The sequence below is a fragment of the Spermophilus citellus genome (assembly GCF_964194105.1).
Source record: "Spermophilus citellus genome assembly, chromosome: 2".
Taxonomy (NCBI): Eukaryota; Metazoa; Chordata; class Mammalia; order Rodentia; family Sciuridae; genus Spermophilus; species Spermophilus citellus.
The window spans coordinates 239,986,473-240,003,088 of record NC_138183.1 but is presented as its reverse complement, the minus strand read 5'-3'; the positions used below and the strand labels follow the sequence as shown (position 1 = coordinate 240,003,088).

The window sequence follows — 16,616 nt, the reverse complement described above, 5'->3', positions numbered from 1 at the left end:
CAAGATTGCTTTGGCTACACATGGCCCACTGTGATTCCATACAAATTTTAGGGTAGTGTACTAGATGTGTGAAAATGTTACTGATATTTTAATAGGGTTGCATTCAGTTTGTAGTTTGCTTTGGATAGTACAGATCTTTAACATTAATTCTTCTAATACATGAACATGGGATGTATTTCTGTTTATTTGTGTCTTCTTCACATTGTTTTGCCAGTGCTTTATAGTTTTCAGTGTAGAGATCTTTCAACTCCTTGATTAAATTTGTTCCTAGGCATATGTGGCTATTGGGCCTTAAAAGTTCTTTTGATTACTTTTTCAGATAGTTTGATGTTACTGTATATAAACATTACTGATATCTAAATGTTGATTTTCTCCTAGGATGTTGCTTTTTTATGTGTTATTTAGGGTTTTTCATATACAAGATCCACCCATTTCTAAACAATGACAGTTTGGCTTCCTCCTATCTAGGCTGGATGCCTTTATTTCTTTTCTTGTTTCCTCTTTACTACTCCCTCCGAATAGGATTTCCGTATTGCATTGGGAAAAAAAAAATAATGGAGAAAGGGGTCTTCATTGTCTCATTCAAGATCTTAAATATAAAACTTTGTACTTTTCACCATTGGATATGATGTTAGGTGTTGATTTGGTATATTTTCATTGAGGTACATCCCTTCTATATCTAATTTATTGAAACTTTTCATCATGAAAGGGACCATAATTTATAAAAATTATGTTTTTCTGCATGTATTCAAATGATCTTTATATTTTTTCCATTTATTCTATTAAGATGGTATGGATTGGACTGGGACTGTGGCTCAGTGGTAGAGTGCTCACCTAGCAGGAGCGGGATCGAGTTCAATCCTCAGCAAAACATAAAAATAAAAGCATTGTGTTGTGTCCATCTACACCTAAATAAATAAATAAATAGTTTTTTTAAAAAAAAAGATGGTGTGGATTGTTTATTGATTTGCATATGTCAAACCATCTTGCATCCCTGCAATTAATTCATGTGGTCATGATTAATAATTTTTAATGTGTTGTTAGACTTACATTGGTAACATGTAGTTGATTAATTTATGTCTTTGTTCATCACAGGTATCAACTGTTATTTTTTTTTGGTAGTGTACAATTGAGTTTTGAAATATTCTTTTTAAAATTTTGTAATTATTTGAGAAGAATGGGTATTAGTTCTTCTTTAAATGTTTGATAGAAATGAGCCATGAAGTTGTTTGATAAAGGAATGTCTCCTATTTATCAGAAAATTTTTATGACTAATTCAAGTCTCAAAACAAGTTAAATTGCCAGAAGCTCCAACACAGATTAACTTTGAAAGCATCTCACTACCTGAAAGAAAACATACACAAAGGTTATGGGGTGTTGCTCAGGAGTAGAGCACTGCCTAGTAAGCCCAGGGCTCCAGATTTAATCCCTAGCAATTTACAAACACACTGAAACACAGACACACACACACACACACACACACACACACACACACACTGAGATATACACAATGTTATCCCACCTCTAGGAGTTAGATAGAATAGTCAAATCCACATAGGCATAGAGTAGTATAATGTTTACCAGGGACTTAGGGAAAGGAGCTCATAAAAGTAACTATTTCAATGGAGTTTTATTCAGTCATAAGGAGGATGAAATTATAACATTTGCATAAAAAATGGATGGACCTGAAGAACATTGTGTTAAGCAAACTAAGCTAAATTCAGAAAGTCAAGGGTCATATGCATTCTGTCACATGTAAAAGCCAGAGAGGAGGAAGTACACTAAAGGGAAGGGATCTGATAAAAACTGAAGGAGATCTGTTGACTAGAGGAAAAGGACCACAGAAGGAAGGAAGGGAGGAAAGGGGAAATGCTGGGTAAAGATATTGGCCAAGGGCTGGGGATGTGGGTCAAGCGGTAGGGCGCTTGCCTGACATGCGTGCGGCCCGGGTTCGATCCTATACACCACATACAAACAAAGATGTTGTGTCCGCCGAGAACTAAAAGATAAATACTAAAAAATTCTCTCTCTCTCTCTCTCTCTCTCTCTCTCTCTCTCTCCCCCCCCCACTTTTTCTTTAAAAAAAAAGATATTGGCCAAATTATATTTTTATTTCATCTGCATGTACAAAGATGTAATAACGAATCTCATCATTATATACAACTATAGTGTACCAATAAAAATAAGAAAAAAATGAAATAACTGTTTAATGAGTATGGAGTATCTTTGAGAATGTGAAAATTTTTATAGATCCTTGATGAAGATGATGGTGCAACAATGTGAATGTACTTAATGGCAGTGAACTTAAAACTTAAAATGGTCAAATGAGCATTTTATGGTATGTGTGTATGTGCACAATATTTTTTTGTACCTAGGATTGAACCCAGTGATGTTTTATTATTGAAAAATATCCCTAATATTTTTTTCATTCTTATTTTGTGACAAGAGTTTTACCAGGTGGCTGATGCTGGGCTGATACATGAGATCCATCTACCTTAGCCTCCAGAATATGTAGGAAAACAGACATTCACAAACATGCCCAGAAAAAACCACAACATAAAAAAAAAATGGGGAGGAGGACTAAAAGTGAGATTGGGGGCAAACAAAGGCAATAACCTGATGAATACTAAGAGCATAGAGGTGATAGCTCCTCTTTCTTTTTCTGTCCTGGATTTCAGGAGTGCCTCACTATTGTTGAAAGGTTAATAGCAAAAAAAAAAAAAAGTGTTTCGAGGTTAGGATACAGCCATTCTTCATCACCTCAGAAGTTGCAGGAGACAAGATAGTTCCATGGTCTATTTCCAGAGTGCTCTATCTTTATCCATGGTGTTCAAATGACTGTGACATTTTCAATATCTATTTTTGGAAGCATGGTACCTGAGTCTCAGTTTTTTCTCTCTTGGAGTGGAAGGAAAAGAGGCATGCCCCTGAAGTGACCATGAACCTATATCACATAGGCAACCACCTTGAAAAAAGTTAATACCTGCATGATTTTTTTTTTAACTTTTAATTTGTTATATATGACAGAAGAATGCATTACAATTCATATTACACATATAGAGCACAACTTTTCATATCTCTGGTTGTACACAAAGTAGAGTCACATCATTTACGTCTTCATACATGTACTTAAATTATGCGATCATTGATAGCTGGGAATCCTGCCATCTGAATCTTTTTTAGTCGGTCATTAAGAAGAATGAACAATCTACAACACACTCAGACACAGCTTTGACCACTGGCAGTTCCATCCTTTAGAGCAACGATGCCTTTGACACCATTCATTTTTCAGAGAAAAAACTATTCTCGGGTTTCTAGGCCTACAAACCAACCCATTACCTAGGCCATGTTCACAAGGTCACAATTAGCAAAAAAATTCTATAAACTGTATCCTGGACATGCCTTTAACCCCATCTGAAGTGCCTTTCTAAAACTAGCCACTAATGATGTTTGTGGCACCAAGTGGAAATAAGCAAAGGACTTTGGCTGTTGCCTTGGAAAATATTTCTGCAGAGCCAATTACAGATCCTCTGGGTACAGGAGAGGTCAAACATTACCGACCCCTGCAGTCTGTGGAAGTCAATTTAAACATTTCTCTACAGTCCATGAAGAAAGGATTATAACAAAGGGTCTGTGAGCAAAGATGATTAACAAGATGGAGATTTGTTTGTGAGCTCCCATTCCTGAGCTGAATGGTTTTCTAGAGTAAAAGGGATAAAAGGAGAACTTGAGTTAGGATGAAAGGAATCTTCTCTCCACATTGCTCCTAAGCTCTTAGGGAGTAAATATTTGGCCAAATTTATGGACAAAACAATGTTCAACCAAGTGAATTCACTTATTTGTTTTGTTGTAGAATATAATAACTTTTCTTGATCTGGATAATTGGGCTGTGCTCCTTTCATTTTTAATTTGAATTGAATATAGTTCAAAATGCCTGAAAACATTTTTCTGAAATATTATACATAGAAGATATGATATTTTCACAGAAAACCAAGAAAATGAGTAGGTATGAAGTACTAGATCTATCAATGTATACCAACTGAAATGGTTTGTTTTTCTGAGTAAATCCAGACTGACAAGGAAACCAAATGAACTACAATTGGAGAATGGTTCCACCATTCCCGCGTCCCCCTAGTGAGCTGGTGGAGTCCATTGGAAGCTGTGTTGCATTTGCCCACAGAAGGAGAAAGAAGTGACAGTGATGTCTCCAGACAGTGGAATTCATAAGCAACAGACCAAGGTCAGTGGAAGCTGAATGTTTTTTTCAAAGTTTTAAGCAGATCAGCTTGATTTAGCCAGTTTTTCATCTCTTCTGAAGTTATTTATATAGTTACATGCCTGACTAGAAATTTAATCTTTTGCTTTAAAAATGTATTTAGACACAATTACAAGAAAATATCAATATAAAACACTATCTGTATTTTTGCCAAACATGATCCTGCTAAGAATGACTACAGCCACTTTTAAAACATTATAGTTAACATTTATGCCTCACTAAATTAATTGAATTGGTACACTTATGTTTAAAATGACTTAAAAGTTTTTACCCTTTTCATTTTTTCCATGTTGCCACTTTAGAATGTGTATATTCAATCCGCTAAGAATAAATAATACTTTAGTTATCATCCATAGGACCATGAATAAAAGTAAAACAACTCAGGGGCTGAGATTTCCTGAAAACTAGAGATATGTTTCCTCATTATTATTGAAGTCAAGCTATCATGATGTTAACTTCTGTGTCCAGAATTTTTTTAGCTATGTGATTATGGATTTTTGTAAGGGATTGAGGAAAAAAGGAAAGTGAAGTGAGAATAAAATAGTGTGGGGCTGGGGTTGTGGCTCAAGTGGTAGAACACTTGCTTAGCACACATGAGGCACTGAGTTAGATCCTCAGCACCACATAAAAATAAAAATTAAAAAAAAGAATAAAATAGCGCATGATGTTTTGTAACAACACGGACTTACTCTTGCAAATGCATGGTTAGATCATTAAAAAAAGAATTTTTTGTACATAGTCAAAATTTCTGCCATATAGCAATGAAAACTGCAAGTTCACCTTGCCTTATTGATTTTATAATAAAAATGAAAATTTTATTATCTTGTATCACCCTAGCATTTGTCTTGTCAATGGAAATTCAGGGTAAGTTCACATCTCATGTAATTTCATTTGAAAAATATCTGGAGAATAATGCTATCTGGGATAAAAATTTGCTCAAAGGAGCATGTATTTAAGAAATATGAAATCTTTGTACAATTAACATATCTACATCCAAAGATGTTTAAAGAAGGATCATGAAAGAAAGTCTGTTGTGGAGAGAGACTCAAGAAGTGATTGTGAATGAATCATGCTCATTGGGCTATGATAGAGATTATTCTTCGGCATTCAGAAAAAAAAAAATACTTCATCTGTAGCTCTACTTCTATCTATGCGTATGATGGAGAGCAACCACAGGTTGGAAAACACAGCTAGTTTAGATTCAGAGAGATTTGACACCTTGGTAACAGAATATAATTGTCTTTTATTGTGTTCATATGTGTATTCAATTATATCATAGAAAATTATAATTTTGAAAAAATTGTTATTGATGGTATTGGTCCTCACCACAACAATGAAGGAATGCCATCTTTTAGGTGTTTTTTTTTTTGAAGAAAGAAAGAAGTTCATATGTCAACATTCATAATAACACCTTGTTTCCTAGGGTACCTCTGAAGTATTATCAACAGAGCTGAGGTAAATAAATTCTAACTCCATCCACTGCAGATACAGGTCTCACAAGGCAATGGAGTACTTTAACACAGAATTTGAAATGTCATCACTCAGAAATGTTGTGATTTTTTTTTTTCTAGATGAACCATGATATGCCCCAACACAAGCTAACTTGACAAGAAAGATGAGCAATGTAACAGAATTCATCTTGCTGGGCCTGACCCCAAATCCACAACTGCAGAAACTCTTATTTACTGTGTTTCTTCTGACCTATTTGATCACCCTGGCAGGTAATATGCTCATCTCCATCACCATCTTCATCAGCCCAGCCCTGGGCTCTCCCATGTACTTCTTTCTGTCCTGTTTGTCCATTATAGATGGTTTCTACTCTTCTTCCATAGCACCCAAAATGATCTTTGACTTGATCTCTGAAAAGAACACCATATCCTTCAGTGGCTGCATGACTCAGCTCTTTACTGAACACTTTTTTGCTGCAGCTGAGATCATCCTGTTAATGGCCATGGCCTATGACCACTATGTGGCCATCTGTAAGCCCTTACACTACATGACCATCATGAACCAGCAGGTGTGTGGTTACCTGGTGGGGGCGGCTGGGGTCTTGGGGTTTATTTATGGAGGGATACAGATTTTGTTTATGGCCCAGTTACCATTCTGTGGACCTAATGTCATTAACCACTTTATGTGTGATTTATTGCCTCTCCTTGAGCTGGCCTGCACAGACACCCACAGTTTGGGGCCCCTGATTGCTGCCAACAGTGGGTCACTGTGTTTGATCATCTTCTCCATGCTGGTGGCTTTCCTATGTCATCATCCTGCGCTCCCTGAGGTCTCATAGCTCTGAAGGTCGCCGCAAAGCCCTGTCTACCTGTGCCTCTCATGTCACAGTTGTCATCCTATTCTTTGTACCTTGTTCATACCTGTACCTCAGACCCATGGTCTCCTTCCCCACTGACAAAGCTGTGACTGTGTTTTGTACCCTAGTGACACCTATGTTAAACCCTTTGATCCCACCTTCAGGAATGAGGAAGTGAAAAAGGTTCTGAAGAAGCTCTGGGATCAAATGATGAAAGTTGATGAAAAATAAACCCTGTGCATAGTGCACTAGGAAGAATACTGAGTGATATTTTATAAAGCTGTATTCTCCTTGACTGATTAAAATTGGAATGGTTAATTATCTTGTCTGCATCAAAATTTTATTTGGCAAGTAATTGTATATATTCATGGTGTACAGTGTGATAGTTGAATACATGTATAGTATATATAACAATCAAATCAGGGTACTTAGTATTTCCATCTCCTTAAATGTTATTATGTTTTCACAAGTGCAATATTTAAAATCTTCCTTTCTAATTATGTATAAAATATACAAAATTTTGAACTACTATCACCCTCCTGGGCTGTAGAATATTATAACTTATTCTTTCTAATATCTGACAAGAATTTAGGAGATTAAAATTTAGTTTGGGCTCATAGTTAGACGTTATGCTCATGGTGAGCCAAATCCAGTTTTCTGGGCCAAGATGTGGCAGGACAACCTCGTGGAAGGCATGGTGGAGCGACACTGCTTAGTTCACGGTAGCTAAGAAGCAGAGAGAGCTGGAGGAAGTGGCCACAGAGAAGACACATCCTTCCAGGGCTTGCCCTGTGACCTACCTCCTCCAGACACACCCCACCCACTTACACTTATCCCTCAGTCCACTCCTCCAAACTAGGCTGGAGTGACAGCTTTCATCATAATTTCACCTCTGAATATTCTTGCATTGACACACCAGCCTTTGGAGAATACGTCATATCTCAACAATCAGAAAGTACATTTTGCTTCTCATTATTCAACCTTCTTCTGTTCCTCCTCCTCATCCAGTCCACATACTTCCTAGACTTTCATGACCACTATTCTACTCACAACTTATCTGGGATCAACGTTTTTAGCTCATGATGGTGAGAACATATAATATTTTCCTTTTTTATTTCCCTTACATAATGTCCTCCAGTTCAATTCATGTTGCTACAAGTAACAGAATTTAATTCTTTTTATGACTGCATATTATTCCATTATATACATACACTATTACCTATGATTATGATGTGCATATACATCATATTTTATTTATCCATCCATTCATTGTTGGACACATTTAATTTTTTATTAGTACATCATACAGGGAGATATGTTGACATACTTGTCAAGACACATTGGGAACTGTGTCAAGAGACCATGATACTTTAAGAAATTCCTGCATTACTTCATTTCTTGAAAATAAGAATAAATAAAATTCAAATTCAACTTGGATTATATTCATCTTTATACCAATGCACACACACACACACACACACACACACACACAAGGTAATATTACTGTTTAGTGGTTTCTGTTTCCATGAATGCTGACATACTAGGTGCATCATTTTTTAACTCACTTATTCTCTCAGTTTTAAACTTTTCAGACAAATCTTCAGTAGTTAGAGATGCAAACATTTAATTTTAACATAAAATCTATTTTTTTTATATTTTTATGAAAAGACATATGAGAGCAAAATTACCAAATATTCACTGTCGGTCTCATTGTGGTGTAGGCACATATCAAGGGCGATATTCTTGATGCCTTTTCTGTTCTTTATTACAGCCATATGAAGGTTTGTTTTAAAAGAGGAATAGAAACTGTACATGAAAAGACGGTAGCACAGTAGCAAGTATCTTTAAAAGTACATTCCTCAAAATATACTTTTTTACCTTCCTGAGTTTGAGAGGTTAACAGAAGTTCCACTACAGCAATAGAAAACTTTTCACTTAACAGTCACACAAAAAGCATTTTCACCAAAATCTTTATTTTGACAATTACATCTCTACCATTCCTTCTAGTGAACAATTATATACAAAAGGAAGTGGGAGCAGAATTTACTGGAGCAAAATAAATAAAACTGATGAATGTTGGAGACTTAAAGCTGAAAATATCTGAACATTGAAGTTGGGTTTTAGACACTAACAAAGGAAAAAAAAATCTCTGAAAACAGCTGTTACAGGAAATTAGAAGTGTTGTAAGAACAAGTTGTGTCACAGAACTGAATGATAGCATTCTCAAATCTAGATCATAGAAAAAAAAATCCTAATCATGAACATAATGAAATACTAAAAGATTTAGAAACCGTCAAACACTTTGAAGTCATCGAGTAAGATCTTTAGAAGAAGCCATAAGTCATGTATATGGCATGATAGTTTTAAATACATATAAATTATGGAAAGGATAAATTACGCTAATAACATAAGCCAAACAAAGAAATAATTTATGCCCACAGTGTAGTTTCCATCTTTCAGGCTAGCAGAGGCTTCACCATGTTTGTAGATGAAATCAAGATTATAACAACAGACATAATTGAAAATAAAGGGGTCCTGAAATGAATTTGTTGAGACAGTGATGTGAACAATGGATATTCCTATGTTGAAATTATTTGTTTGAATTTTAACTAAATTACTTTAACATGGAAAATATCAGTTTTTTTTAATACATACCAGGAAATTCCTTGAATACCATCTACAAAGCCAGTAGTAATTTTGTAATTTTATATAGTATTTAGAATAATCTGTAAAAAGTGGAAAGACATGAGTGTGTCATTTCAAATATATTCTTCAAGAATAACATACCTTTTTTTCTTCTGTGTGCATACTGGATAGAAGCGCTATTACTCACTATTCATTAGTGAAGTAAAATTTTCTCCTTCAAACTGCAGACAAGTTTCTATGGGTAAGATTTATAGCCAGTAGCAGAAATCGGACTTTGATATTGTGTGAATGTTTCATTATTGAGGAAATTCTATCCTTCAAGTTTATAAGAAAATGTTGACAAAACTTTCGCAGGCAGAAAGTGGCTGATCAGGTTGTAAGATAGTTTTCATGAATATATTTAAAAATTTAAAATATGAAGTCAGGGACTATGTCAGATCCTCAAAAGTTTTGCTTTCATCTGGAAAAGTAGGAGTCACAATGTGAAAATTCCTCAGGTAGCTTGGAAATTTCTTTCCTCTGATGACAGGAACCCAGTGAGACCCGGAGCCTTGATGAGTAGTGGACAATCTGTGATGGCTGCAAGTTCACCTCATGTAAACAGTGTGACCGGATATAGTGTTCTAAGAACACCTTTTGTTTAATAAATGAAGAAAGATTTAATATAAAATATCCTTTGTACAAAGCACCTCATTACTTCCAAGTTTGTGATGTCTGGTCTTTGAAATAGCATCTGTCAAGGAGCAATTTGTCAATGTGGCAGGGGGCTCTTGCAGTGCACTGGGGATGTAAGGGGACGGAATGACAATGATCACACACAATTACAAGATGTTCTAAACAGAAAGCCAAGGGTACTTAAGGGATGTGTAAATAAGGAGCATAAGAGGAATAAAGGAATATAGAACACTGCCAGAATCTGGTTTGAGATGTAAGACAGAAGGGGGTACACTTTGATTAGTAGAGAAAAAAGAAAAGATTAGAAATAAAAAGATTTATTGTGAAAATTAAAAATTTACTTTTGTAAATACCAAATGAATTTCTAATTGAAGATGTCAATTAAGTAATTGCAGACATCACTTTTGAAAGGAGGGGATTGAGAGTGTGAGAATAGGCAAAATCAGAGTGCTTTAAGGATTTACAGGTTAGGTAAATGAGGGATGCATAAGTAAACCATGGAAGGAGGTGTCAGTGACAGAGCAAGCTGTCTGAGACGGTGGTAAATACTGGTTCCTCATATTGTTGCACAAAATAATTATGATTTAATCAAGCCCACTGCCACCACCCCTGCAATTTTTTTTGTTGAGAACCTACCTGCAGGACCTCAGAAAGGGGCTCTATTTGGATATGGGCTCTATTTGGATATACAGATTTTGTAAGTGTAATCCAGTAACAATACTTTATTAGATTGGGTCTCCATCCACTAAAACATGTTTTATTGGAGTAGAAAATCCAAATTCAGGGAGAATGGCACATGAACACAAGCTAGTCATCTTTAAGTCAAGGCTGATCCTTCCCTCCTGGTCTGAGGGCTCGACCACTGCCCATACCTTTATTTTGAGTGTCTGGCAGCATTATAGATGGAACAGAGGAGCAATGTGTCTTACTTTGTCCTCTTGGGCCTCACACCAGAATCCAAAGGAGCAAAAAGTACTTTTTGTTATATTCTTGTTCTTCTATTTAATGAACCTACTGGAAAATCTACTCATTGTTTTGACTGTAAACTTGAGTAAGACTCCGGGCTCACCAATGTACTTCATTCTTGCTAATTTATCATTTGTGGACATCATTTATTCATCTGTCATTTCCCCCAAATTGATATTGAATTTATACTTAGGGGAACATAATGTATCTTTCAAATTTTGTATGTTTCAGCTCTTTGCAGAACACCTTTTTGGTGGAGCAGAGGTCTCTCTTCTGTTGGTGATGGCCGTTGACCGCTATGTGGCCATCTGTAAGCCCTTGCATTATTTAGTTATCATAAGGCCATAGGTGTGTGTGGTGCTGTTGATAGTCTCCTGGGCTGGAGGGTTTCTGCATTCTGCATTTCAGCTTGGCACTATTTATGGGCTTCCTTTTTGTGGCTCCAATATCATTGACCACTTTATGTGTGACATGTACCCCATATTGCAACTCGTCTGTATTGTCACCTATGTCACTGGCCTCTTAGTGATGGCCAATGGGGGGCTGATGTGCTCTATTGTGCTTCTGCTCTTACTCGTGTCTTATGGTGTCATCTTCCACTCTCTGAAGAACCTGAGTCAGGAGGGGAGGCGGAAAGCTCTCTCCACCTGTGGCTCCCACATCATGGTGGTTGTCCTCTTCTTTGTCCCCTGAATTTTCATGTATGTACGACCAGCCAAGACTTTCCCAATTGACAAGTCACTGAGTGTGTTTTACACAGTCATACCCCCCATGTTGAACCCCTTCATCTATACCCTGAGAAACTCAGAGATGACAAATGCTATGAAGAAACTCTGGAAAAGAAGTCACATCAGGTAGAAATTATTGAATTTCTTGATGCATACAGAAACATTTCACTATGAAGCTGTCTCCTCAGAATATATCAGATTTAAGACCAATGCTTTTGTCCTCCCTAAGACATATATGGTAAGTATAATTCAAGGATGAATTACAGATTTTTGGCAATGTTTGTCCCTAGTGGAATGTACCATCTATAATGTCTTGGTTACCACTATACCTGGAAATTTGTAGTACATATACAGTAGAAGTCAATTTAAAAAGTAATAACTTAAAGAACAAAACTTAAATTACACATTTATTTTTAGTAACTATGATGTCATTCCTTGTTTTATTTTTACTTTTATATTGATTTTTTTTATTATAGTCATTAAATATTTAAATGCTATGTAAAGTATCATGTTTTATTTTAGTAGCATTGCATATATAATTTTATGTGCAATAGTTTTATATTTAAAATAAACACAGAAACCTTAATAATTGTGAACATTAAAATTGAACTTTTATAAATGGTAAATCCAAAAAAAGTTATATGATGCATTCCTCACCAGTATCTCCTATGGTAGTTGTCATGGCTGGAAGGTGGGAAAACTGGAGATGTCGGTCCAAGTGTACCCAGCTTCATATACCAGCTAAGTGATTTCTGGTGTCTGATCTATAGCATGGTAGCTATTTTTCATAATACCATATTGTATACGTGACATTAGATAAGAGGGTAGATCTTAAGTGTCCACTTTAAAAAAAGAAAAGAAAATGAAGAAAGGAAACTTTACTCATTTAAGTTGATGAATATATTAATTATGTTGATTACAGTGGTCATTTTACAAAGTACACATATATTAAAATATCATATCACACTCCTGAATCATGTATGATTCCTATTTGTCAATCAGACAGAGTAAAGCTAAAAAAACATTTAAGAGACAAAAGACAATACTAATGTTACTACAAAAATATGATTAATACTCTGATTTATTTATTTTTTGCAGTTATTTTTGCCTGTAAGTTCTAACCTAATATAGATTCCAAGTAAATTACTGTTTCACCTTTATTAGGTTGTCCATTTCCATTTAATGTCAACTTTAGGATGATTGTACTCATATGGTGGTTCCTTTTCAAATTTATGCATTACTTCTTTATTATTTCTGGTTTTATTTTATATTCTTTTGTCATTTTCATAATAAGCATTTCTTCTTTCCAAATGCTAACACTGCTAATATATTTCTATTGATGAAGCGGAAGGATGACTCCATCCAGTATGATGTGTAATAATGTTGATGACAGCTGAGATACATCATCATTTGTTTTAATTGAAATAAAAAGTCAACACAGTGTGCATTTCCAAACACCTCACTGGCAGTTATACTGATGACTCAACAATTTTACCCTCATAAGTACTATTATGATCAGTATTTCATAGACTTTTATTGTGTTAGACTATCATGGCATTTATGAAATAAACTTTGCTAGGATTACATTGTAATATTCTCTTATTTTGAAGGATTCCTGTGCTTCTTAAGTGTTTTGCATTGAGTGTTATGATGTAAAAGAGTACATATCTGTATGTGCAAAGATGTTTTGGAATTTTATACAATGGATTTTATTTAATCACAATTTAAGGATCTGCCCTGCAGAATGTGGTGGCACATTATGGTAATCCCAGCAACTTGGGAGGCTGAGGCAGGAGGATCACAAGTTCAAAGCCAGCCTCAGCAACTTAAACAGGCTCTGAGCAACTTATTGAGACCCTGGGTTTAACCCCAATAACAACAAAAAAAAAAAGAATTTGCTTGAATATTTCTTCTCCCTGTCACTCGTGAGGTTCAAGTACACACTTAGGTTTAGCATTGTTGAACAGTTTTTTATATATTATAATTACAATTTTTTGTGTATTTTTTGTTTCTCTCTAAAATATAAACTGCTCTCTCCAAAGCACCTATGATTGTGCTGAACACAGTAAATAATTGCTGAATCAGTGCTTTATAGAAATAGTTTCACCTTTTAAAATAATTTATTTTCTGACACAGCTTAAATAGCAATCAGGTGATATTTTCTTTGAAGGGTTCTGAGTAACAATCACACTTAGCATTTATAAAATGCTTATCCTTTTTTAGGACTTGCTCTATGCATGTTATGTTAGATTCCATGTGTTACATCAGAGAATTGATTTCTCCAGTAACATCATGAAGTAAGGACTTTTATTGGACCCATATTAACATTGTGCAAACAAGGGCTTATTGAAGTTGAAAACCGTATGCAATGACCTTGAGAGAACAGCCAGACAAAATCCATGAAGTCTTGCCTGTGCTTAGGTGTGGTAGGCTTTTTACCTCGTGATGATGATAAGGTCTTCAAGCCTATTTGCATACACTGAGCAAAAGTACCCATTGCGGCTATTGTTTTTTGCTGTGTTTGCATTTCTGTATTTTTCATGTGTAGTTTTTTGTTTTAAAACATTTTGATTGTGACATACTTCAAACTCAGATAAAAGTTGCTAAACATCCTGTACACTCTTCCCTTAGATTCCCCATGTATTCATATTTTTCTAGGTGTGTTTTTATTCTCTTCTCTTTTTTTAACATACATACCTATGAAGACATATATATGTGCATATGTATGTTTATATATATATATATATATATATATATATATATATATATATATATAATTATAGACGTATGTCAATACTACTCTTTTCAATTCTGCATTCTTCTCTGTCATTTATATACATAGAATTAATAGTTTTTATTTAAAGGCTTATGAGTAGATTGTAGACATGATGATTCTTTGGCATTAAACCTTCTAAGGCTTTCCAAAAACACAATAAACATATTAAATAACCACAGTATAGCAATCAAAATCAAGAAGTTGACATTGAGACATTACTATTACACCATCCACACAGCCTACTGACACTTCACCAGCTGTCCCAATAACATCTTCTTTGTAGCAAAAAACAATAGAAAGACACACATTTTATTTTCTCCTCATATGTAAAGCTTGGATTCCTTTCATGTGTAACCATTCCCAAGCTTTTATATTTTTCTGGTTCCAAATGTCTTTAAGTTGTTTTTCTGAGAGTGCCTCCAGAGTCCACTCCTGGTCACCCTGAAGTCATCATTTCAAGAACAGACTTAGGCAACAGAGATGGCATGTCTGTATTATATAAACATTTTTTTTTTTTTGGTGTGTGTGTGATAAGTTAAAAAATTCCCCAGGGTTCATGAAAATACCTCAAACTTGAAAAAAATCACAAAACCTATGAAGAGCCAGGATGACCATTTAGTCCTGCACAAAAGAAAATGAAACTCCTCACTCTGCAAAGACTGGCAGAGTACATGGCAGTTATTTGGTGGAATGTTCTGTGTGCTCCTGTTCAGATTTGTGTACAGTTTCTTTAGGTTGAGGTTGAGGTTCAGGTTATGCCTTTGGCAGGAGTTTTTTCTTGTGATCTGAAATCTTCTTAGATGCAACACTTGTGGTCACCACTCATCTGAATGGTGGGTCACTTGCACTGCCACATTTATTCAGTGAGCTATGATGGTGTCTCCCAGTTGTCTTCATTCTGACATCTGACTTTGTTTCTTTCTGCCAAAAACCACTAGGAAAGGTCCTATTTTGAGATCTGTGGTCCTTGAAATTTGTCTTCCATTCTGCTCTTTGTGATTTATGTCACCTCTAAGATCTCAAGTGCCTTGGGCAGAATTTCCAAGGTATTTTAGAGTTTTGTTCCCAAGCAAAGCACTCACTGCCCAATGAAGCTAGAAGAGAATTATGTGTTTCAGAGTTTTGAAGCAGGAAAAATTGTTATTGAGGATGGACAAACACAGAGTTAAATTTAAATCTGTCTCTCCAATCAACCTGCAGTGACAGCATTCCTAGAAAGTGAGAATAGAGAAGCTGCATGTTTCCTGGTGGAATAGTAAGTTTTCAGGTTCTTCTGTGCGGTCCTAGGTGGTCATCATGCTTTTTAATAGGCTATGTGTTTCCTTAGTGGGAGGGAAAGTTATCATGTTTCAGTTCATGTATTTTAAGATTATTATGAAAAAGGTCCACATTGTTGACAAGTGAGCTTTTGTGTGCATGCCTGTTTTTTAAAAAGCAATTTTGAGACAACTTTGAGTAGACTCTGAAGGTGCTTCCTTAAAACAACTTATAGTCAATTTGTTTCTCAGGAAATTTTGTCCAGGTGTGTGCATGCATTAGCTGGCTCAGTTGATTCTCTTCTGAAGGTTCCATAGTTTAATTATTGTGAATTGAGATGCTATGTCCCCTTGTTTTCAAGAGGGTGCTCCTTTGAAGAAGTTTATACATTCTGGAATTTTGGTTTTAATTTCTTTCACAAAAACAGTTTTTTAAGATATGATTGTTGGTTCTAACAACTAAAAAGTAAAAATTGGCTTCTATTCACTTTCTCATTCATTTCTAGATTTATTTTAAAAGGTGAAGCCAGGCATGTTCAATATTCTAATCTAAGTAAATAAAAGTGTAGGGGCTGGGGTGTGGCTCAGTGGTAAAGCACTTGCCTGGCATATGTGAGGCACTTGGTTTGATCCTCAGCACTATATAAAAATAAATAAATAAAATAAAGGTACTATGTTTACCAACAACTAAAACTACTAAAAAATAAAAGAAAACAAAAGTGTATTGCCTACGTCTGTGTATCAGACACTATATGAGCAGTCTTAACATATTTTTCTATATTAACAGAACTTCAAATGCAATAGTTCATTTAACAAAAGAAAATGATGCTTTCATGTTGAAAATAACCTTCTTAAAGTTATAAAATCATAAGATGAATAGTTAACTATAATCAATTCTCTCAACTTCCTTGCAGTCCTTTTAAAATTCATAATAGGCTATGTCCAAACTGGTATGATTATTCCATCTTAGCTCATGTTGTGGTCGGCC

General features: G+C 35.2%; 2 protein-coding genes and 1 pseudogene across 3 annotated transcripts in view; 2 read left to right on the top strand and 1 right to left on the bottom strand.

The window, feature by feature from the left end:
• The window catches only part of LOC308638592 (olfactory receptor 4C11-like), a gene marked incomplete at both ends in the record, with an annotated part of 413,029 nt that overhangs the window by 154,111 nt on the left and 242,302 nt on the right, over window positions 1–16,616 (bottom strand). The window lies entirely within an intron of this gene.
• Window positions 5,892–6,812, top strand: LOC308639315 (olfactory receptor 4C45-like; the record flags this gene model as incomplete). Its single annotated transcript, XM_081277534.1, is given in 3 exon segments — window positions 5,892–6,524; window positions 6,526–6,733; window positions 6,736–6,812. Coding segments are annotated over 3 exon segments (918 nt in total).
• Window positions 10,805–11,726, top strand: LOC308639333 (olfactory receptor 4A47-like; annotated as a pseudogene). The gene has a single exon. The product of its transcript is annotated as an olfactory receptor 4A47-like (transcript).